The 26,116-nt window shown below is 34.0% G+C and overlaps 1 protein-coding gene across 1 annotated transcript in view; it reads right to left on the bottom strand.

Annotated features, from left to right (window-relative positions):
- WDR11 (WD repeat domain 11) overlaps positions 1-26,116 on the bottom strand; it is a 58,475-nt gene that overhangs the window by 16,976 nt on the left and 15,383 nt on the right. Inside the window, exons 5-21 of the mRNA XM_081955331.1 lie at positions 25,047-25,233; positions 23,353-23,518; positions 21,027-21,144; positions 20,293-20,488; positions 18,687-18,790; positions 17,075-17,245; positions 14,857-14,941; positions 11,380-11,486; positions 9,454-9,529; positions 8,445-8,553; positions 8,022-8,146; positions 7,339-7,486; positions 6,163-6,269; positions 5,483-5,597; positions 4,573-4,744; positions 989-1,097; positions 369-431 (exon numbers count right to left, since the gene is read on the bottom strand). Coding sequence (XP_081811457.1) covers positions 369-431; positions 989-1,097; positions 4,573-4,744; positions 5,483-5,597; positions 6,163-6,269; positions 7,339-7,486; positions 8,022-8,146; positions 8,445-8,553; positions 9,454-9,529; positions 11,380-11,486; positions 14,857-14,941; positions 17,075-17,245; positions 18,687-18,790; positions 20,293-20,488; positions 21,027-21,144; positions 23,353-23,518; positions 25,047-25,233 — 2,158 coding nt within the window. The remainder of the gene's footprint in view (positions 1-368; positions 432-988; positions 1,098-4,572; positions 4,745-5,482; positions 5,598-6,162; positions 6,270-7,338; positions 7,487-8,021; positions 8,147-8,444; positions 8,554-9,453; positions 9,530-11,379; positions 11,487-14,856; positions 14,942-17,074; positions 17,246-18,686; positions 18,791-20,292; positions 20,489-21,026; positions 21,145-23,352; positions 23,519-25,046; positions 25,234-26,116) is intronic.

Genomic DNA, 26,116 nt, shown 5'->3' with positions numbered 1-26,116 from the left:
ATTTATTTCATCAAAGTATTGCCTTAACAATTGTTATCAAATTCTGATTAGATGTGATTATATAATGGCACCACACATATTACAATATTTTTAAATATTGTTATAAATATGTTACATATCTGCTGAACAAAACGAGAAATAACACATCAATCACATCAGTATGACTACATGTATTAATATCTATACAAGAAAAACTGATGCTGGAAACTAAGAATGCTACTTTAATAAATATGTCAAATTACTGAATTAGACTGTTGGAAAATAAAAACCTAATGCAGCTTGATAGTATAATAAAAGCAAGCAAATATACTTTTATTAATCCATTATGTACATGCAAGATATAATATAAGAAACTAAAATATGCTTACTTGGACAATGAATATAACTGCTCTTGCAGCATATTTTTAATATTTTCATTTTCTGGATAATTGCTGAAAAACAAATGAATAAAGGTTTAAGAGTCAAATATTGATTGCTCAAGTTGTTTCAACTCCTAATGACCACAGTAGTCAAATCCTGACAATCTGAAATTAAATTTACATGCTGTTTCTAAGCTCAATTCAGGTCAGACTCACAAGGAGAACCTTTATCTTTACATAAAAGGTAAAGACTTCTTCTACCAGCCGTGTCCAAATCTAGGGGGAATTGCTCATCTCTGAATTATAGCTAAAGAGCAAGCATTCTCTAAAAGATGCTTCTGTGGTTATGTGGCTCATATGACTATACAACGAAGGCACGCAGAATGCTGTAACCTCTCCACAAAAGTGGTACCCATTTATCTACTTGCATTTACATGCTAGGCTGGCAGGAACTTGTTGGGGCAAGTAACAGAAACTCACTCCATCACGAAGTACTTAGGTCTTGAATATCAACCTTCTGGTTGAAAAGCCAGATGCTGATCTTAACTGCTCAGCCGCTGAACCCAACCTTAATAAACATGTTGCTATTTTCTAAAACCAAAGGCTTCCATAATAAAAGTAAGTCTTACATGTATGATATATCCAAAGAATACTTATTATCCCAAGGTTGGTGAAGTAAGAAAGCCTTTAAAGCTAAGGATGCTCTTGGAGGAGGAAGATATGGGCACCACACAGGTTCTACAAATAAAAATAGGAGATGAAAAAAACATAAAATCAATATGAAAGTCAATCTGGTGATAAGGCTAATATTTATTCTACCCTTAACTAATAACTACTTTACTGAACGTTTTTGAAAAATGAAATACAAAACGTATTGCCATAGCAAGACCAAATGATTACAGCAGGGGTGGCTGGGGAATTCTGGGAGTTGAAGTGTACAACTCTTAAGGTTATCAAGGTTGGACACACCTGGATTTGAGCAAATGAGTAACTTCTTACTGAATTTGTGTTTGCTGTTTAACTATTCAGGATAAGAAAGAGAAAAATGGCAACTAAAGGCAAGTAATGTGTACATTGAACATCTTAAAAAGTGAATATACTTTTATTTTTTTGGGGAAGAGATTTTGTGTATTAACAGTATTTCTTCAGAATAAGGGTTTGGCATTATGTTTAGATTTTAGAACAGATTTTCCTTTGTAAGCATTTATATAGAAATAGTTTTATAGAAAAGGTATTTATGCTAGCTTCTCAGAGCCATAGCAACAAAAATATGATATATAGACATTTATTTTTAAAACCATTAAGAGGTTTAGCTTTGTCAGAATCCGTTTAATGGCCTTTAGAAGAAATCTATTTAAAAGCTTCTTTTTGGTGGTTAAGCTCCTAAAATAATTCTTACCATTGAAAGTTTGTATCTTTTGAAAGCACCATTTGAATTTTGCTAATAGTAAAGAAGACTAGACATGATCACAGAACTTTTATCACACATAGCATTATTTATTTTTGTATGGTCTGGATCACTTCATTTTTTGGATATCCCTAATGAACAGGGACATGATAATAAGGCTGTAAAAAATTTCCAGCCCAACTTCCAACTCATGAGGAATCCAGACTGATTGTTATAACTCTGTATTTTGGTCTTTAGTCTCTCAACTATGCAGATAACTAGACTGATTATTATTGGAAATATATGGCTTAAAGATATTTCTCTGATTGTATCACAATGTAGATTCCTATAGTTAGTTATACAAATACCAGGTTGGGGTTAAAGTATTTCAAATTTTCCCACTGAGGATTATATAAAATATTTCAATATTCAGAAGACAACTTTAAATTTGAAGCAGGTTTGGGGCCCTCCTTTTGACGCTCTAGATCTAGACTGTCATGGCTTAATCTATTTTTGTTTGTTTGTTTAAATCAGTGTAGCCTATTTAATTGCATAGATCTTTTCTGTTCCATTATTATAGACTGAGATTAGAAGGGATAATGTGGGAAGATGTTGGGAAAAGAAACGGTTACTAAACACATAATTAAAGTTGAAAAGCCAATGCAGGTTATGTTTAGTTGCATTTGCACTGACAGATAAATACAGTTTTTAGCTTCATTCCTGCCAGGTATGCAAATTACTGCTTTCAAAAAAGGAACAAAAAAATCAAGTCTCAATTATTAGGAAGAAAGCATTTGCAAACAGCATGAATCTATATTTCACAGTAGTTAAACAAAGGTGGGAGTTTGTTATTCATGCAGGAACAAAAAGTAACATGCAAGTGGAAATAATTGTTTCCTACATGGGTTTTAACAAATTTGGAAAAACTATTTCATGCCTCAGTCAGCATGGAATGTCAACTCACTTTACTCTTATGAACTTGGGGCAAAAATGAAGCAGAAAAGGATGATTTCTTGTTTGTTTGATTTAGGAGTTCCTATTGTTTTCTATACTTAAATCTTTCAATTTTTCCCAAACAAAACACAGGAGACTAGAATCATTAGGGTAGAAAGCAAATTATCAGAAATATTTCAGTGGAGAATTCTCAGTGGGCTTGTTTTCAGAGCTTGAAATAAAATGTTTTCTTTTTTAGTGCATCCTATTATTTCAGTTAATCAGTCAGTGCCATTAACTTAATGCAAACTTCTACAAGCCACTGAATTCCCTGTCCTGTTTTTTTTAAGCAGTAAAGATAAAAGTCAATCATACAGTCATATTGTAAAGCAGTGCTAGTGATTTCATCACATGGAAAGGGAAAATATTTCCTACATATAACATTTCACAAAAATATCTGGCAATAAATTAAATATTTAATATTAGAATGTCTGGATATGAGTGAGCCTATGAACAATACATGTAATTTATGCAACACCCTAGTAATCAAATCGCATAGTAAAAAGCAGAAAGCAGTATTTTAGATTTACAGATTGCAAGTAAAAGTTTTGCAGAAATTATACATTATATTACCTTTCTGTACTAAGTAGAAAACTAGACTTTATTTTTAAATGGAACATTATACACACTTTTGTAATTTACATATAATATGAGAATTAAAAAATGAATGGCTTCATTGATAAAAATATTACAGTTGGAAGTATAAAAAATAAAAACATTTTATACACCTATTTTTCCAGGAAGTAAAGTAGAATGTAATGGATGTGAACTAAAAGAATCTGTGTATATATGTACGTACTGGGTTTTCCTCTAAATTTTATTTTTATATTTGTGAAGTATTTTTAGTCTTTTTCTATTGCACAACACATTAATTATTAAATTCACATTCAAATTAAACTGAAAAGCAAATGTTCATTTTAGGGAATGCTAATTCATTGCTTTTGTTAAATAAAAAAAAAATATGATACAAAGGTTTTCCCCAAAGATTCAGGCAAACAAATTTAATGGCAACTGTGCATTCAGGTTCTTTTTTTACTGTGACCGAATATATTGTGCACAATATACCTTTTATATTGTGCCCTTATTAATTTGCCCATCTGAAGCCCAATCCCATATGAGATTGCACTGAATTCCACAAGAGCCTTCTTTTCCTACTGCAAAGCTAATGGATTCTCCAGAATAGCATGCAAGGTATTGTAGAGAGACTTGTGACTTGGAAAGGGCTGAACTACCACCTGTAGCATCCATTATTATGATTGGCCATGCTGGTAGGGATGCTGAGAATAGGAATATAGCAATATCAGGCAGACTGTGGGTTCGACGTGAATTTAGAGAAAGAAGGAAGATCAAGAGCATATAAACCATTATTTTCCATTTGCGAATTGGGATCTTTATATCCAATTCAACATACGAATATATAATGATATTTTTTTGCAGTCAATATTTCGTAAGCAAGAGCTGGAAACAAATAAATCATTTGAAATTATGACTTATTTAAATTGTGAGCCTGGGGACTGGCTAAAAGACCTTCCTTTTTTTAAAAAAAAATATCACCTGCACTAGAGTTTTTAAAAAAGGTTTTACAATTCATGTACTCTAGGTCTACAATTCTGAGTTTTCTTTGCAATTCCACATTGTTCTTATGGCATAGGTTAAAAATCACCCACGTTCTTACACCTACCATTTGAAATTTATGCCATAACTATAAATAAAATATCTCTGCCTCATTCCAATGCTGGCTGAAACATTCTCATTTTACTACAACAATACTGTACAATGCAATTCTACCAAAAAAAAAAAAGGGGGGGGGGTTAGAATGGTCCTTAACCTTACCTGACAATTCTTGTTCATCCATTCTAAAGCACGCAGGCTTCATTGTCATTTCTAGCACTCTGATACAACCATCATCTGAAGCTAAGATCACTTTATCTGATGTGCACCAGTCAACATCAAGTACACGGAAGCTGACATTTCTGCCACTTCTTAAACTGCTTACCATCTGGACCTAAAGGATACAGAAAATCTTAGCTATAAATAGTTTACTGGGTACTTCATGTAAACCTAAATCAAAAAGAATTTTGCTAATTATTCTGTATACTAATTAATTACTAGTATTAATTTCTGATTTATAATTTATGGAAATTTATTTCATATCTATAACTCAGATTACCTTTTAAAGACATCTACTATTTCCTGGGTTTAAAAAAAATCACAAAAACCCGGTAATATTTTCTTCTTTCATAGTGAAAGAACATCTTTTATTTCAGATAGTGATGGTTTTTTTCATTTATTCTCTTATTTAACAGATATCACACACACACACACACATGTTATGCTGACAATTTAAACTAAATTATACAGTCAGTGATTGCATGACCTCCGCAGAACCCATATGCTAAATAAATAAAATATTGAAAAACATCCACTGTTTCTTGTGATTGATTTATTTCATTGGTTTATTCTGCAGGAATCCAAAGCAGCTTACATTGATTCATTTTATTTTTCTATACAACTACCCTTTAATTGCGGACTGAATTTTTTGTCTCCAGCACTTTATCCACTGGAAAGAATGTTATAACAACTTGAATATTAATATACTATTCCTAATTTGATTTCTACATGCAATCAAGAGGTTCATTGAATTAAAGAAGGCCTTAATTGTCTAAGTGACATCTATGTCTCTTAGTTAATTAAAATTTATTTTTACCATATAGAACAAAAATCAGCAGAGTTGATACCTTACCTCCTTTGTATCCCAAACTTCAGCCCCATCATTGTATATTGCTATCAGCTTTTGGTTTCCTTTTCCAGGAGCAAAGCGTATCTTCCTCACCCAGCCTCGGTGGGTGGGAATGCCCCTGGCAGAAAGTGAACAAGGAACAGATGGGGAAATTGCTTAAATGAGAGGTGGGCAATTCATTTCCCCAAGTGGTAAGAAACTGGGACTGTTATTGGGGGGGCTGCCATTGACCTCCCCTCCCCACTCTATTGCAGGCGAGACAGGGATATCCAAAAGGATGGATATGGCCCACAGGCTGTAAAATGCCCAGGCTTTGACGTATTATAACCATCACCATCTAGATGGATATAATTGATTAATCTCCCATTGACTTTGTTTGTCATAATCTGGCTGAGAAGGTTGCTGATGGGATGACGTGACTCTATAATGCTGCAACAATCATAAATATATGCCAGTTGCAAAGCCCAGATTTTGATTACACGAATGTGGGGATCCCTTGATGATCATAAGTGGGAGACCTGGTCATTAGGGTTTTTTTTTAGTGTCGTTGTAACTTTGAATTAACAATAAACAAATAGTGGTAAGTCAAAGAGATCTGTACTATGTAGATCACCAATCAAGAAGTCAGTCACAAGATACAAATCATTTATGATTTTGGCTTTATAGAATTTTAAGCAAATTACCTGGATTTCCTAGCTTTTAAATCCCAGAAGTTCAAATTGCCATCGACATCTCCCAGAACTAGGATATCACCTTTCCAGGCAATGCATGTAATACTGCCCATACTTCCCTACAAAAATTTGAAAAGCAGAGATTAAAAATCAGCAAAATAGTAATTTGAAATATTCATAAACTTAGAGGAGGTAAATTCCCTCTTACACACCCATCATTATTTAAACATATAAGTCAATTGGATAATCATTTAATAGTTTAATTAATAAACATTAATAAACATTACTTTAATCCCCAAAATGGAATTTTAATCCATTTATTAATATACATAACTGGCCAAGGGGAGCGTATGGACAAGCAATTGCACTTTTAAGACTAGCATGAGGCAGTAATTCAAGTTAAATATTATTTATGAATGTCAGCTGCATACAACACAAATACATGTTAGAGAATTGTAGTGAGATTCTAAAGGTGAATCTTTCCTTGTCTACTCATGTCCAACTCTAGGGCTCAGTGCTCATCCCCATTTCTTGGCTGAGGGAACCAGAGATGTCCAAAGACATTTTCTGTGGTCATGGCCAGCATAACTATAGGCCGAAGATACACAGAACGCTGTTACCTTCCCACTGAAGTGGTACCTATTTATCTACTCGCATTTGCATGCTTTCAAACTGCTAGATGGGCAGAAGCTGGGGCAGGAACAAGAGCTCACTCCATTGCATGGCGCTCGGGTCTTGAACCCAGGCCGTCAGTTTTCCAGCAGACAACCCAAGCATCTTTAACTGCTGAGCCATTGCTCAACTCCAAGTTGATTTTACCAACTTGGAGTTGACAAAATAAGTGTAACTGATATAATAAAGTGAATCTACTGCACAGTATCAGATTGCCCAATAATGCAACCTTTCTGGATTACATTCCAGAAAGAAGGTAGAGCAGAAATTCTTCAGAAATACTTTCAAGATCTTATAACAGGTTTTGAAGCCGCACTCTGTAGCATGACTGTAATGGGCAAAATAAAACGAATTCATGGAAGGGTGAATTATTTTTATTTGTATGTCAAAAAACAAGATATTGCACTTTCCTTCATTTTCTCTTTAAAAGTAAAAAAAGTAGGAACTTTCATTACATTTACTACAAACTTTTTAGATCTATAACTATTGAAAACAGACATTCAACGACAAACTTACATCAGGAGGAATTCTCGCACTGTCTTTGACAGAATTTCCTTCCACTGTCAAGTGATAAACTTGTCCATCAGTATCTGTAAAAATAAAGTGCTCCCGAGCAGAAATGTTCTGACTTAATTCAGATTTACTCTCTGCTTCCTGCAACAAGCTTTAAAAGAAAAATCAGTGAGTGTTTCATCTAGTCTACATCTATAATATGGGTGCATGTGTACAAATGTTTAAAATATACAATACAAGAAAGGAATCTTGTATTAAGCAATTTACCATAAAGAAATATTATGACGTATTACTATTGCTGTAAAACACCTAGGACTATCATGTGTAAGGTAGGCAGCCATATTTATTTGAAAGAAATAAGTAAAAATATATCAAATACAATCCATATTTTTAAAGTGGATTAATAAAATTGTATTTCAATATTAAATTGTCCCCTTATATGAAATAAACAAAGGATGTATTTTACTGCAGCTCTGTACAACACATTTTAACATTTAATTCTTTCTGTTGCTGTTCAAATGCTGCAACACTATCAGGTTGGTAGCTGATTTAAATTACAGTCCAGCTAACCTTTTTATTTTCATAGTCCAGAACTAGTGACAGAAATGCTAATGGGAAATAATCTTGGGCAAATGACCTCTCTGAGAAATACTTAAGATAAATTTTCATTTAAACTGGTATGATACCTGATCATTGAAGACTCCAGACTGCTCTGCTCTGTATCTGATACCACTGTTTGCCTTGCCATAGCCTCACGGGCTGCAAGCTGCTTCTTTCTTAAACTCTTCAGATTATGAGAAGGGGACCATTCCTAAGAGAAGGAAACCCAGAACTTTCCACATATATCAATTGATAAATTTATCAATACAAATTTCACTCAAATATATTTGGATTAAAAAAAAAAGACTATACAAGTCAATACTGCAGTTTTTCTAATAATCTGAATTCAAAAAAGAAAATAATGTATGTATTTATTCCAAATGGATTTTAAGAATTTTTCAAGAAAACTTCAACTCATGCAAGAATAGCACGCACGCACGCACGCACGCACGCACGCACACACACACACACACACACACAAAAGAAGCTAGATAAAATTTCTCTCTTACCAAAGCAGTAATTGTAGGGAAGTTTTTAGACATTTCTCTGAGAAGAGTACATGTCCTGATATCCCATAATTCCAAAGGCTTATCTTTGAAAACAACTGCCAAATACTGCCTAAAATTGGTTTAAAAAAAAAAAAAACCAAGGTAAGAAACACACAAGAAAATTTCATAACAAATATTTCATCTTGTTTTATTTACTGTCCTAGAATATCTATTTAAGGGTTTTATATAAATAATTTATATATTTATTATGTAAATATAATTTATAAATATATATAAATAATTCTAATAATTTTTGATCTGGAACTGCCCAGTTGGTTTTAAGTGGTTTGTAAGCTAAGTTAAGATAAACAATTTACCAACACAATATTGCTCCTAATAACTAACCCTATGACTCTGCTGATAAAGGCCTAAAGAAGCTTAAATTTACTTCTTTAAAGAGATGAAATTAACAACAACATAGCATTTATGAAAAACAATTTATGAAATCCTAACATCTAATACATGTTAACGTGGGAAATGAAGAAGACAAGGCATATATCTTATTTTCTTATATATAAAATAGATAAATTCTAGCATTACTTTGAAATAGAATATTTTTAGTGTCGTATTATTGCAGAAAGCAATAGGAAATGGTTCTAAAGCAGGGGTGTCAAACTTGCATCATCATATTGTCACACATCGTGACTTCCCCCCCCTTTGTTAAAATGGGAGTGGGTGTGACCTACATGTGATGCATCTGGCCCATGGGCTGTGAATTTGACAACCCTGTTCTAAAGGGGAACAGAAGAATAAGAATAATTCTATACGCTCTTCACCAACAAGCCACTCAGCATTTGAATGATAGACAGCACTGTTACATGCACCAGTTTTTCACTTGAACATTCAAATTTATTTGCTTGAAATAAATTCATTCAAAGTGGGTTAAACAATAGATTCTATATAAACATGTAAATAATTAGAGTAACTTTCGAAAGGAATTTTATAAAACCCACTACAGAGACTTGCTTACTTCAAGTGGGACACCTTTATCATTTCAATTGCTGGTTCATCGTTGCCTCGCTCCCCACGAAAGGCAATGCTCCTACCTAAGAAGATGATGCACAACATATGTAAACTCTCCAACACAGACAAACCTGTCGTGGCTGATTATTTTTACATTCTTATTTTATTCTTATTTTAATTTCATTACATTTTGCCTTCTTAACATTAGTTTCCAAGTTCCATAACTTTGTTTTGTGCATTATAAATAAACCCCAAATTGAGTTAATGAACATGAAATATTGCTAAACTTTTGGCCCTAAGCCATCCCATTTTTCACATTTATTTTTTTCACAATTTTAAAAGCTCAGTGTAAATTATAGTAAATGAAAACACTTTCTCTGTGATCTTGTACTAAGCCTATCCGTTCAACCCAAACAGGTAGACAGCCACTTGTCTGAAATGATATAGGGTCTCTATCTTGAGCAGGCAGATGGACTCCAAGAACCCTTCCAGCTCTATTCTAATTGTATTGATTCAATCAGTTCCCAGTGCTGAAAGTCTCTTAAGTGTCTTATTTACACAAGCTACTTTTGTTAAGATTCATGACATAATAACTTCTGCAAAAAGTTATGTTATGATCTAAAGATGATTCAAACAGCTAGCAGAGGTTCTTTTCATGTAAATGTTGCGGCAACCATTACATTCATCATACTGAAGAGCAACCACTTGCTCTCACTGATATTTATATATCCCAATTTTACAATATATGGGAGTTTCGATCACTTTTTTCAGAATGTTCTGCAGAGAATTTGATATTAATAATCACTAGTTCATACACCGATAACTGCATAATGATTCTCCCATGCTTATTTATGAGATATACCAAACTAGAATTATCTAGAATTTTGTGCCCATCTTTCTTTCCCACCAGTATTACATAATATGAAATATGCATAATATGCATTAATATAAAACTGTGTTTAAATATTTGGAACAGATCTATCAGAAAATAGAATGTCAGTTTCTATTCCATCACGTTTCTAAAACTGTACTTTCTTTTGGCAGCAGTTTTCTTTAATTAGTGAGATCAACATACAATGCAGCACAGATTATGGATAAAAATTAAATTCCATGCAAATAAATTTAAAACTCACCCAAATGAATTTAAGACTTAATCTATTTAAAAGCTTTGCTGAATATAATGTTAAAAAATGTATAACATTTTTAAACATTTGTTTGTTGCTTTTTTTTTTAAAGAAAGGCATTATACCAATGTAGGGCCAAGCTAATGGTATATGAAAACCATTGTGGCATAGTGTAAAAGTCACATCATTTAAGCATAAGATCAAGGTCTGAATCCTAATTGAGACACATACACTTACTGGTGAATGCACTGAGTAAACCAACATTTCAAAGTTAAATCACTTATCTTTCTAGTGTTAAGGTCCAAGAAATTATGTATTTCCATATGTGCATCCACATATGGAAACACCTTTATATCTCCCACTGTTATCAACTGAGCAGAAGCTATAGCATCAACACTAATATGTATAAAGAAGAGTTGGGTCTTTAAAATGTAATAATGTTGTAACAATACATTTATTAAATCTAAGAAGTACTGAAGTAGCAAGCTTTTAAAATTAGTTTTGAATGTGTATTCTCAGAGGAAGCCAAAGGCTTTTCATGTAAACAGTGTTCAACAGTTTTGCATATAATGGCAAAATCTTCCAATTTATGTCTTGAAGACAAAATATAAATTTAAAATATATTGAGCTTGCTGAGCTTTAGTTATCTAAAAATTTTAATATGTTTTTAATGCATTAGCCATTCATCTCATATATTTCTGCTATTGTAATAGCTTTAAATCCATCAGACAGAATTCAGTAGAAATCCACTCTGCACAGCTCCATTCCTCTATCTTATCATCAAATATAATATTGTGCAAAGAATTTACCTGTGGGAAGATCAACTATTTGCAATTCGTTTCTCACTAATCCCAAATTATTAGGTGTAGACGTAGCAAATGAAAGGAAGCCATTCAAGCCTGTCCATTCAATACCCCTACCAAGGAATAATATTGAAGTATATTATACAGGCATTTTAAAGTATAGGAAATAGTATAATCTTATGGGATAAGGAGCAAAAATACTCAATATGCATTGGAGGGGGGAGTAAATACACTTTACAATATTCAATGATTCCCTTGAAACATTGCCCTTGAAATGAAAAAAAAAAATCTTATCATGCCATGGATTCACTATACAAAAAGATTAATATATACAAAAGTTACATGAGTAACGGTAATAATATTTTCAACAGTTTAATTCCAAAAAGTCATTAAAAATTAGTTCAAAATTCCAAGTAAAAAAAAAGAAGTCTCATTATTTTAAAGTTCTGTATAAATTGAGAATAGAGATTTAAAAATGTTGCAAAACCACTGGATTGATACTGAATAATTACACTATTTTCCTTTAAATAAGCTGCATTATTACTAGCAGTAACACAGCAGCTAACTTAGCAATACTTTAAAGAATATAGTTTTATAAGAAAATATAAGGCAAAAATTATTAATGTTGCTTTACATTCAGCACTCGTATATATTTTCCATTAAAATATGAAGTATCAATAATATAAATCTACAGATAAATACATGGATGAAAGCAAATTATTATTTGCATATGTATAATTTTCTTGTAAGAATAAATGCTGCAATTCATGTACAATTGTAAAAAAAAAGACTATTTCTAGTAGTATTTCTAGTAAATTAAAACATGTATCTGCAAAGTTATTCAAGATTTCCTGAAGGCTACAATATTCAGCAAGCTCTGTATTCTCTAGCTCTGTTGTTCATACCCTTTTTTCATAGGCCTAAAGATCTAATTTAATTAAAAGCTAAACATGCAGCATGTACTCTGAACACAAATCTGTATTTTCATGTAAATGGAGAATGTCAAAGCTACATTTGAAACTTTGCATTACGATAAGTATTCCAATTATATTGGAAGTGTTCAGAAACAGTCAATTTTCAATCTCCAAATTTCAAGTACACTGGCATAAAAACTGACATTTAATGCAATTAAGGGTCACGCTACACTTGTTTTATAGATTACAACTCTGTGCTTAAAATGTAACACTCATGAACTTTATTAATAGCCCTTGCAGTGGATTTATAGAACAGAAATATGGAGTCTCAGAGCTTTAAAATCTCTGAATAATTCAAGGTAATTTATTTCATGAGTTCCTTTCTAGCTGCAGTAAAGAAACAATGAAGAAATCAAATTCCTTCGTTATATTCATCCAGCAGCCAAAACGTGCTAAATCATTTTAGTACAGGTAGTCGTCAAAGTAGGACAATAATTGAGCCTGGAATTATAGTTGTAAGTCATTGCAGTTGTTAAGTGGGTCACCACATGACAATCTCTGATTTTCCTATTTTTTGCTGCAATCACTAAGCAAATGTAATGGTTGTTAAGCAAACATGGCAATTATTCAGTGAATCCATTTTATCAAATGAACATTTTTTTGCCAGAAACCAGAAATGGATAAAAAACATTAAAAACCAAAACATGTGACTGTGAGATGTTGCAAACAGTATTTGAATATCCAATATACAATGCCAGTAACAATTAGAAGATGACAGAGAACAGAAATTATGTAAAACTTAGAAGCAACACAGAATGGCTACTTCCCCCAGTGACCTCTATGAGCAACACAAATCCTTTATATATTTATTTCTGTGCTTGGCTGTTTCATTACCCAGCTAGGTAATATCATCAATGAGAGTAAATGTGGGATTTGTTCCCTTTTTGGGTAGCTTGTTGTCAGTTTTGATGAGGGTATGGTTTTCACTGTGGCAGTTTCTTGATTAGGGAAATGTTTTCAGCCTGATAGTTTTGTCTGGTGTTAATCCCTACATATCTGGATATAGGATGTTGGAGAAGTTGTGTTCTAATCCTTTTTTTCCCCCTTCTTAGGCCTGAGATCACAAAGGACTCGCGTTAAAATATGAGATACATACATAGGAATCTTCTATATGATCTTGGCAACAAGGTACATATTAAGTTATCATCTACTTCTTGCAGTTTTGTCATGCTTAGTACTTAAATAAGGCAAATTCTGGTTTGGTCTGCCATGTGCTACAGGTAAGTGTCATGTTTTAGGTGAAATTCTTTCAGGCATACTTAAAGCTTTAAAAATGTTGGAACAAACTGCTTAGGCACAGATGACCAAAATAATATTTATCACTGTCATTTAAAAAATAACATAAAACTGAAAGATTATGGTGAGTCCCAAATCAGTTAGCAATTCACTGGAGAAAAGTGTGATTTAAATAACTTTCCATGGTTTTAGGTTGCTCATCTGACATTGGTCTTCAGCCAGAAAACCCTCTAGGAGCATGCAGTATTGCACAGTACAATTAATGCACAAATCAAGAAAGGATTAGGAAAAATGGAAAGCAGGAAGAATGAAATCTAATCTTATTTAAGTTATAACATTTATTATTATGGTCAAAAATTTTGGAAAGAATCAATGAGAAAAATGCCTGATTCCTTCCTAAAGCTAATAACTAGGTTTTCCTTCTTTTTTTCCTCTCATATTAACTGATCAAATCCTGAAGATGGCAAAGAGGCAAGATTACATTTGACATCACATTGCGGTTTATGTTTATAAAGTGCTTCTTAGCTCAGGTATTTTTAAAGATTTATAATCTGACAGATGGTGAGACTGCATTTTCTTAATTAAAGCTAGCTACCATCTAAGGCGTAACAGCAGAAACTTCTAAAAAAGAAATCTAATGAAGAATATAATTTTGAATGAAACAGGCTTTTTGGAACACAGTCAAGTGTATGTCATTTCATTATTCTATCTGATGCTTTCAAAAACATGAATAAATAAAGAATATCAAAAACCCTAACCAGAACTAGAAAGTTATCTCAGTTTGTCAGTTTGATGGATAGTCCTGAGCTATTCTTTTAAATGAGAAAAAGGTACTCTATTTTGTCCTATAGGAAAAACAGAATGATTTTAAGCAATAAACACAGGGGAATATTAAGCAATCTTTTTTCTCCCAAACCCTGAATGATCCTCTATTCATGATCCCAGGTTCTGCTAGCTATTGGGAACAAGACATTTTGAACAACTTTAAAAACTTCCCCTCATAAATGGCTTGAATCTTATTTGAACCAGGCAGGGCTGTCTATATTGCAATGTACTAAACATTTTTTTATGTTCAGGTATGCATAGTAGTTACCAATTCAAATATTTATTACTCAAAATCATATTTACAACCAACTAATCGTGATTCTATTTAAGGAAGTAACATTATTTTACCAAAGGAATATCATCTCAGAAAAAGTCAAATGTTTGCATTTAATATTTTATTTTCTTCCCCAACCGCTTCCAGGATAAACAACAATTAAAAGTAACTCACTTGACTTCACAGGAATGAATGCTTAATTCTTTATATACGTATCCACTAGTAAGATTATATACCAAGACCGACCCATTGCTTGTTCCTGCAAAGAATCATTTTTCATTATATATAAAAATAACAATTTATATTAATGTTTTACATTCAGCTTTGAGAATAAAAATGAGTGTTGAGTTAATTTTCCTGATTCTTCTATAGCAACAATGAGCATGTAGGCTATTATCCATAGCAAATTAGCAATGTCAATTTACAAAGTTGATGTAAACCCTCTATATGAATGGCTGCTGAGGAAAGAGAGATCCTTACCACTCAAAATTTCTACTTAACCAAGGATCAGGAAAGTATTCAAAGATAAAAACTGTCTATATTCACAGGAAGATGAATAATTTATTCAAGGCAATTGGTGGGTACCAATTCTGAAACACTATTACAGAATATAAATTGTCCTTATTTAGGCTTCTTTAACATGATACAGAGTAATCAGAATACATGTCTTCTTTAACCTGCATAAGAAGAAATTTCATTGTATGGCTCCATGGATAGGAATCATAGGAATCAGATGGTAATATTGGGAAGATAATTATACAGCTTTAAATAAACCTGTTTACAACTGACTTTGAATTCTGAAGTGCCACTCCAGAGAATTTCACCTGGCATTAATTATTATTGTTGATGATGTTTTTAATTATACTTTGTTGTGCAATCAGTTTTTTATATCATATCTTATATTTTATCTTATTTATTTATTTATTTATTTATTTATTTGTTTGTTCGTTTATTTGTTTATTTATTTGTTTGTTTGTCACAATCATCCAGATGTTTGAACTGGATTGGACCAAGCAAGGATTAATGGATGGAAACTGAACAAGGAGATATTTAACCTGGAAATAAGGAAAAATTTTCTGACAGTGAGAGCAATCAATCAATGGAACATCTTGCCTTCAGATGTTGTGGGAGCTTCATCACTGGAGGCTTTCAAGAAGAGATTGGACTGCCATCTGTCAAAAATGGTGAAGGATCTGCTGGGGCGAGGATTTGGACTAGCCTCCAATTCTGTTAATCTGTATCTGTATCTACCTGGCATTTTAATTCACATGTCAAGTCCTTCCCAAGGACCTGAGACAGGCAAATATTGTTTGAAATATTATTATAGTTCTTTACACAGCAAGATTTTAGATAGATTTGGCATTTTTATCTACCTATCAAATCTTTTCACACTGCCAGCCAGTTGTTTAGACTGGATTTGGCATTTTTATCCATCTATTGAGTCCTTCCCAAGATCCTGGAATAGGCAGGTGTTGTTCTTTGATGGTATCATCTAAGGATGTAAGCTTTTCCAAGTAAAGTTGCCTTTTGCAATTGACTGATAGCAATTTTGTCAATGTATTCAATGTATTCAAGCGGCGTTCGATATGTTTTGGAATTGCACTCAAGGTGCCTATTACTATTGGTATTATCTTTGCTTTTTTTGTGAAAATCATTCAACTTCTATTTGGAGGTATTTGTATTTTGTAATTTTCTCAATTTTTATTCTGGTGTGTTCAGATACCGCAATGTCCACTATCCAGACTTCTCTTCCTTCTTATTATGGAATATTCTTGCTTCCTACTTTTCCTATATTCCCCTGATGGATGTTCACAGTTTTCTTAAATTTTGTTACTTTATAAACTGTTACACTGGATTTTAGTGTCTATAGAATTCTTCTTAGGCATTTGGATTTTAATAGGCTACTTTAGTATTTGTTCAATTATATAAAATTTTATCTAAGACAACAATTCTATAGTATGTAAGTATTTTTATACATGACCTATAGAATTCCTATTGGGTGACAAATAATAATTTTAAGGAAAATATAGCCAAACATAAGCACATCTTTCTGAGACAGTGTTTTATTGCAAAAATTATGTTAAGAGATAAATTGGTCAGATTCATTTTAAAACATTACATTTTTAGTGGTTTATAGTCTGAAAAATATGTTAGCAGTTGCAATTTCTAAAATATGAGGCCGAAAAACCTACAATCAGAGGAAGTAAGATTATATTTTCATGAAATTTTGAAAGCAGCATTTACCTGAAAAAAATAGGATTGCAGCAGTTTAGTGACATGCTATTTTTCTAAAGAAATATATTCTGAAACTGCACTGAGTTTATTACACAAAGCTATTATTTCATAGTCAAACAGAACAATATATTTACTTTACTTCTTAAACAATACTTACCGACAGCAAGCAGGGGCTGATATTGCTTAATATTTTTGGTGGTAAGAGGTGGACACATGCGAATAGCAAATGGAGGCAAAGGAAGTCCCGAAAGGAGGCCTGTTAAAATGAACTTCAAATGCACTTCTTGCAAACAATAATTTTTTGCTTGATCTTCAGTAGACAGTGCACCTTTATCGTAGAACAGAAAACAAAGAAGTTATTTCTGGCATTATGCAACTCTCCCTGTGTGTGCATGTATGCAATTAATGTGTGGGTGTGTGCATGTGTATACATGTGTGTATGTATACATACATACATACATACATACATACGTACGTACATATTGTGTTTATCTGAAAATAAGACCCAATTGGAAAATAAGCCATGGAATGACTTTTTCAGATGCTTGTAATATAAGCCCTACCCCAACCATAAGCCCCAGTTAAGATCATCAGCCAGAAGGATGCATTTAGTACTGCATTTCCAAAAAAAATAAGATCTAACCGGAAAATAAGCCTTAATGCGTCTTTTGGAGCAAAAATTAATATAACACACAGTCTTATTTTCAGGGAAACATGGTGCGTGGATGTGTATACACACATACAGAAAAAATATTTCCATTACAGTAATGGTTTTAGTAGGTAATTGCTTCTGCATTCAACAATCCACTTGAACTTAAAGGTTATTTTTATATATTAGCATTATCTAAGAACAACCTGAATTAATTTCTGTGAGAATTGTGCATTTGTCTATTTAACAATGCACATGTTTAATCAAAATCACCCAGACAGTATAATTCATTTTTCATTTCCTAACCATTTAACTTTGAATATATCCAACTATTAATTCCTTCACGTCTTTTTATTTTATTGTCATGACCCAACGTTTATTATTAAAGAATGAAAGGGAAAGAAACCTGAATAAAATTGAGAGAAAATACAGAAAAATCCTTAGAAAATGCAAGCGAAGCAATACCTTTCAACAGTCTTGACACTGTAAATGTTAAGAAAATATTTACTGTGAGGAAGTTTTTATAGATTTATCATTCTGGATATTTATGTATGGGCATTTCTATCATCCATATGTAACACTTCTTGCATTTTCCCTTCTGGGATTTATCCATAAAGGATTTTGCAATGAAAGGTGCAACAAGAGTCTTTTATGATTAATAATAATTGAAAATATTCCACCTGGGAAGGACAAGGTATCAAGTTTTTTAAATATACAGTATACAGAAATGTATACCCTGTATATATAGAAGAGTATACCCTGCCATTCACCAAAGTAAATAATACTTTAATGACTAAAATAAATCAATAAAATAAATTAAAAGAGCTATTAGCAATTAAGAAAAGTAATAAATAGACTTAGTTCATGCATTACAAAGCAAACTATGCAATCATATTTCACAATTACATCATGAAACTTACTGTAGAAGAATAGCTACTGTCTTTTAAGAAAAAAAAAGTTGTGCATTTTTCACTTTTTAAAAATAATATGTTCAATATTTTTTTAATTTATGAGAACAGTTAAAAGGTATGCATACACATGCATGTGTATAAGTATTTATTCATTGTTCTATATTTGGTTTTCTCTAGAAGTGGATAAACACTTATACTTATATACTTACTTATCATATTATCTAGTGACAGATCTGGAAGCTTATTCTGCAAGGTCCCAACAGGAGTTCCACAGAATGAGATAGGTAAATACAAGGGTGATATGTTGGAATGGCTAAAATATAAACAAGAAAACTTCAGCATGAACTAAATTATCTTCTAGCATAACTAACAAATAGAACCCAAATGAAATTGTATAAGAGGACTGGTAAACAGGATGAAGTAACCTTGATTTTCACTGGTTACAAAATTTTAGGGAATAGAGTTAATCTCTTCTCTAATAGTTCCCTGCATGTATTTTTTTAAAATTTTCTAATAAAAGTATTATTCATGGCTGGGATAAAGTAATAAATTTTCAAGAACTGTTAAAGAATAATACTTTCCTAATCCATTGACCAAAATTCATGTACAATATTTCAGGTGTTATCTGCTCCAACATGTGCTAGGAGTACAGTGAGCCTTTTAGCAAGTGTTAATTACCTGTCAACAGTGAAATATATTAAGGAGATAAACAAAATCCAGTGAAAATTGATAATTTTTGCTATTTAATATATTTACTCCATAAATTTGCAGATACATAAAACACACTAACTCCTTTCTAAATCACGTTCCTTTCATGACTAGTTATCTAAAATAAGCTTAGAACATTACTCTAAAAGTTCTGCCTACAATTCTATATTTTACAGAATTTTTGGAAACATTTACATTTTGCTTAATATATAGCTTATTAGATTTGAGTAGTATTCATATTTTGGGGATTACAAACTCAACACTGAATGATTGGCTGATTACATGCTTTCAAGTTGCTGATGACTCTGAATGACCGCATTCTCAGCATGCAGCAAACCAAGTCCAAAGTGCTGCCAATGGCTTTATTTATTTGACACAACCTAAAACCCAAACTAGGAAAAATTTCTGCTTCACGTATTAAGAATTTTCCTGATGTTGAAGCACAAAGACAAATAGGTTTGAGAAGCTGATTTGGGAAAATGGGAGGGCAAACTTTTAGAGTAATGACCATCTTTACCCATAGCATGTAGGGTTCCTTAAAGAATAAAGTACTGGGATTCATGTAGCATCAGGTGGCAATGGAACTATTAACCTTGATATAGCTGCAGTCCATATAAATCACATGCAAGTTTTATCATGCATTATCTTCATGTGGTTGTTAAGTGCAAACTATGTTCATATTTTTGAGGATTGTGTTTGTATTTCATACTTTCTGTTTCCAGAAAGGTGTACCACAGACTAGCTATGCCAGAAAACATCATCATCATCATCATCATCATCATCATCATCATCATCATCATCATCATCATCATCATCATCATTTCAGCCATTGTCTATCCACTGCAATATGAAGGCCTCTTTTGCATGTTTCTAGCCCATACAGTCCTGAGCTTTCTTTTGCCAATTGGGCCCACAATATTTGCTGATGTCATCGATCCATCTTCTCCAAGGCCTTCATGGACACTTTTTATCAAGTGGGATCCATTCTATCACATCCTTGGTCCACCTGCCATCAGTTCTTCTTATGCCAGAAATACAGAGTAATAATTATTCTAAAGCATTCCCTACATACATATATACTGTAATAAAAAAATGACACCAAGTTACCTGGTACGTGCACCTTGGCTTGAAATGGTGGATTTCAGCTCCCATATCATTACTCTTCCATCACTGACTATAAGAGCTACAGAATTTTCATTCACTGGGCAGCTCACCATACTAAATGGGCGAACAGTCTTGGTAACCCTAATGGCATCACACTGACTTCGTAAGTCATAGATGAGTTCCTGAATGGGGTCAGGATCTGAAAATGTTGTAATGTAAGATACCAGGTATTTGTAGCTATCAGTCCTTAGAATTAAATGCATTCATGTTACTCTTTTGTTTTTCACTATAACATTAATATAACATGAACTCAAACTATTTTGTAATATTGATGTCAGAGGTTGGACATTTTTTAGCAGAGTAAGTTAATTTGCCATACACCACATTATGTAGAATAACTGAACGCAATAAAAGACTTAGTAAATGGTTGCTAGAGACTTAAATATAGGAATATACAATGTACATTATCACAGCATATATAGGTTGTGCCTTTTGATCACTGTCCAAATCCATATATTTCTATATCTGTATTCATACCTATCTTTATTATATTGGATTATCAGCATGTTATCTGTATTAAATAATAAAATACCATCACACTAAAATTATACTAATTTTTTAATTTTTAATTTCAGCTGCAATCTAAACAATCATGTAATCTGAATAACAGTGAAACTAACTCTCAGTTAAAACATAAATTCCTAGTTTCTGATGCAAGCATATGAATGCTGACTTACCTGCTGAGTCTTCATTTGGTACAGCACTTAAATTAGTGGTAGATCGACGAACTCTCAGAGTTATACAGCCATTTTCATGTAGGCAGAACAATCCATCACGCTGGCAACAAGGAATTACCTAGACAAAGATATGGAAAAAGTGACTGAAAGTAACACTTTTAATATACATTTAATGGAAATTAACGAATAGGAATTGTCATAGTTGTATAAAGTGTTTCTACATTGGATCTTGAAACTGAGTGGTTCAGGCTATCCTAAAGCTCACCTATAGCTCACCAGTTTCACTTTAAAGTCTTAAGTTTAACTTAACTTTGCACTTTAAGGAATAGCCAGCCTACTTTTCCAGTAGTTTCAAATATCCTTATATATTCCTTAAGCAATACTTTTATAGGCTATTTGTAAAAGAGAAAATAAAGAATGAACAGTAAATTGTAAATATATTTAAAAATAGAACATTGTATTTGAATTTTATATTGTTTATCATCAACGCTAAAATGAAAGGGCATCCAGTGATACTATTTTATCAGGCTATTTCCCTTAATAATAGAAACACAATACATATGTCAGGAGTTGGCAGAAAATCCTTTTAATGTGAATGATATAATATTACAGGTAGTCTTTTATTTATGACCACGATTGGGACTGGAATCTCAGACACTGAGTGCCATGATCATTAAGCAAGATGCCTATGTGACTGCTTTGTTCAACAACCACAATCCCATTTCTCCTGATTACATTTGTTAAGAGATCTCCTTGGTCATTAAGCAGACCCAGTGAAGGGGATGCCTGCTGATATTGAATTCAATTCCTTCAGAATGGAGAAGGGAACTGCTCCAGCAGGCTGCAGGAAAGGATCTGGATTTTTCAGGCTCTAAGCTCTGTTTCTCCAGTCCGCTGGAGCAGTTGTCTTGCATGCCTGGAAAGGAGATGAACTCCTCCAGCAGAGTAGAGAGGTGGATCTCCATTTTTGAAGTTCCCAGCTCTGTTCCTGCAGCCCATTGGAACAGTTTCCTTCTCCATACCAAAGGGAATTGAATTGCCTCCCTTCTGCACACAGACAGTTCCTTCAAAGGCTGCAGAATGAAGTTCAGATCTGACGTCCATTTCTGCAGCCCTTTGGAGGAGTTGCCTTCCCCTCTATGTGTAAGAGGGAACTCCTTTGGAGTGCTGCAGAAATGGAAGTCAGATTTTCAGGATCTGAGCTCCTTTTTTGCAGCCCTTCTGAGGAATTCCACTCCATCTGTGGAAGAGGAGGATTGCAGAAAGGGAACTCATGTTCTAGATTTCAAAGGGCTACCTGCAGTGATAGGGCAACCTCAACTCCACATGAAGCTGAAATTCCCACCCAGCTGCTATTCCTTCCTGGCAGGCAGACCTTTCATACTCAAAGAGCTGCAGGATGAGCTCAGATCAGCTCTACACCAAGTTTGCAACACTGATTTTCCAAGGAAACCAGCAGAGAAAACTGCAAATGGCAATGAAATCATTGCAGACAGCTTTGCAACTGATCCTAAGTGCAAACCAATCACCAAGCATCCAAGATTGTGATTATGTGACCACAGAGAGGGTGTGGGATTTTATGAAGGCCAGAAATGCTTTACAAGTTGTATAGCACTCTTTCTAAGGTTATCATAACTTTGAACAATTGTTAAACCACCAGTTGCAACTTAAAATGCTAACAATAACACACTATGAAATTATACATACATTAAGCAGTAAAAATATTTAGCGTAGGAAACTTTTATATTATACAGTACTGGTAGATTCACTCAATTCAACTCTGTGAAAATATATCCAACTTTTTTCATTTTGGAAACACAACACAGCCAAAGCAGAAAACATAATTAAATTTGCTTTGGGATTTTAAAATTAAACAGGCTAACTGGTCACCTACACACACACACACACACACACACTCACTCACATATATACACATAGAAAGAGAATGTGAGTTATAGCCATGCCTTAGGCACAAAGCCAGCAGTGTGACTTAGAGCCAGCCATTGTCTCTCAGTCCTAAGGCAGCAGCAATGGCAAACCACTTTTGAAAATTTTACCAGAAAAGCTGCAGGCAAATTGATTCCAGGCAGTTGCTTGACTCAAAGGCATGTGCTTTCCATAGAAAATACAAAGCAAGCAGCATGGTATAGATATGTTTTTGGAAGAAGCTTTCTGAAAAGAAGCTAGATTGCACTTAATATATCAAACCAAAACCAGGTAATGAAGCCAGATTTTTTTTATTTAGAATTTTTACGTGTTAAAGAAAGAAGAAAGTGAAATGTAAAACTTTTGTCTAAGGTATGCTTACAGTAAGTGGTATTATTACCTGTAGAAAAGGCACTCCTGTTCTTTCAATTGCTATTACACCTACTGTCTGATTGACTTCAAGATCCAGAACCAAGATTTCTCTTGGGTACAGTAATAACATGTAATTTCGCTTGGAAGGTAGGTAGGATAGCTGAAGGCAGTCATTCAATGTTACTGATTCAGCACTAAACAGACCACAAATACACTTATTAAAGGCTTTTAATTGAGAGTGGGATATGTTTTATCAAGCAATTAATAATCAAATAATTAAAATTAAATCCATAACCAAATTACATATGCATTTCAAGTGGCTGATGAGTCTTTTCTCCCCCATGAGAGAAGCCTGCCCCACTCGTGCCAGCAGAAGAGGCCTGCTATGGATCCTGTCCTGTCTGCTAAGGTATTGAAACAGGCGGGACCCAGCAGAAGAGACTTTTCTGTTGTGGCCCCATCTCTGTAGAACATTCTTCCACCAGAGGCGAGCACTGTCTCTTCCCTTTTGGCCTTCTGGAAGGTTATCAAACCTGGCTTTGGCAGTTAGCCTGGAGTTCTAAAGACAGTGCTCACTACTAGAGGTGGCTGACAGGGTAGAAGATCTCATTCATCTCCATCTTCTTGAAGTTCTTGGCTCTTTTGACATGGTTTTAGCAGTTAACATTAGTTTGTTTTAATCTTTTAATTATTTTTCACCCATTTTGATAAATTGTAAGCTGTCCAGGAGTCACTTTGTAGGGAAGATGAGTGGCAACAAAAATTAATAAATAAAATCATAAAAATAAATATCTAATTGGTTATGTATATAAAATTGCCCTGTAAACAGCTACCATGACTGTTTTTTAACCTTGCCCTTTTGCTAATTGATCATTCAAATAGCAAACACTGTATGAACATATATTGCAGCATTGTAATTTTCATTTTTGAACTGATGAAAGGAATTTAATATTCTACTTTGTTCATGAGTTCTGACTAGGCCATAATGAATCTATTGTTTGATGTTTTGACTGCTGGCTAGTGATATTCATTTTATTGAAGTCCAGGTAAAATACACATATAAATTAATATGATAGTAAATATGGGCTAATATAGGCTTGCAGATTTATTCCAAGAAATCCCTATTTTGACTGATTGGCTTGCATTAGTGAATTAGAAATTGGAAGGGGATAACTTCCTTATTTCCCAATGCTTTCCAGCAGTACATAATTTTTCTCCACCTTAGCAAATCCAAAATTTATTTGGTAAATCAACTGGAAGACACAGACTAAGAGAAATACTAAAAGCTTAAGAGTTTAAATTTTAAAATACCACAAAAAATTGTCTGTACCATTTATTAAGCTACAAAGAATGCACTGATAGTCCTAGTATCATTTTTGACCATTCTGTACATCATAATCCCTAGAATTTAACTAGACATAAGAAAATAAATTGAAGTTATCATAAAAGCTATTGAAAAATGAAGCAATACTGTAAGTATTTATCCTACTTAGGCATTAATGTTTGCTTGTTAAGAACACATTACAATATAAACCGTCACGTTTGTTTAAGTATTTGAAGAAAACTATTTGGAATGAGACAGAAATAAAATATATATTTCAATGTTTGCTAGGGGAAAAATGCAGCAATCAAGTTTATGATTTAAGGGCATGATTACTAAATAAGTCAGTTTGACTAGAATAATTCTTGAGAACATTAGGAGGAATCATAATCAATACATACCTTGGTTTTTCATTAGTGATGAGAATTTTTACTTTGTCCAGAGCCTTTTTAGCTCCTGTGGCAGATACCAACTTATTATGAACAGGACTAGAATGAGGGCTGGAAATGTATACTTTTTTCCCTGAACTGATAGGAGCTTTAGAAGGAGAGAAGTCTGAAATAAACACTATTCCCTCACTTGTAAGCACTGCGTGAAGAAAATAATAATAATAGTAAATACACAAAATAGTGAAATCATATATTTCATGGTTACTACCGTGTTTTCCCGAAAATACAACCTGTCCTGAAACTAACGCCTTGCCACATTTTTCATGTGGGCAAAAATATAAGCCCACCCCCGAAAATAAGCCCCCTGGACACCCCCCCTCCGGCCAGGCAGGGCAGGGGTATCACTAAGGCTCCAAGCCATGTGATGCTCTGGCCGCCCTCCAGCTCCGCGGCTTGGCACATTCGGGATACCCCCTAGGTCAGTGCATGGAGCTCTGCCCGCCTGGAGAAGGGGGTTGCGGAGCACCTGTTCCGCCCCCAGCAAGCATGCCTCTCAGCCTCACCATGCCCTGGCCCAGCTCTCCCTGCAGGGCCAGGGTGCCGCCGCGGTTCGAGCATAACTTCTTCTCCGGCTTCCAAACTCCAAAACTCGGCTGCTAAGTCTTCCAGTAGCGACCGCTGTAGGAGTGCGCTCTATGGTTGTGGGCTGGCTGCTGGAAGACTCTCTGTCCGGAAGACTCTTTGTCTGGCACTGGCCCACAACCATAGAGCGCACTCCTAGAGCGGCCAAGTTTTGGAGTTTGGAAGCCGGAGAAGAAGTTATGCTTGGAGTGCGGAGGCGGTGGCAGCGCCCTGGCCCTGCAGGGAGAGCTGGGCCAGGGCATGGTGAGGCATACTTGCTGGGGACGGAACAGGCGCTCACGCAACCCACTTCTCCAGCCAGGCAAAGCTCCATGCACTGACCTAGGGGGTATATCTAATGTGCCAAGCCGCGGGACCTAGGGAGCGGGCAGAGCGCCATGTGCCTTGGCACCCTAGGGATACCACCTAGGTCAGTGAATGGCGCTCTGCCCGGCTGGAGA

The sequence above is a fragment of the Natrix helvetica genome, assembly GCF_964273705.1.
Source record: "Natrix helvetica genome assembly, chromosome: 5".
In the NCBI taxonomy this organism is placed as follows: Eukaryota; Metazoa; Chordata; class Lepidosauria; order Squamata; family Natricidae; genus Natrix; species Natrix helvetica.
The sequence above is the reverse complement of the archived record's forward strand: the minus strand, read 5'-3'. Positions and strand labels throughout refer to the sequence as shown.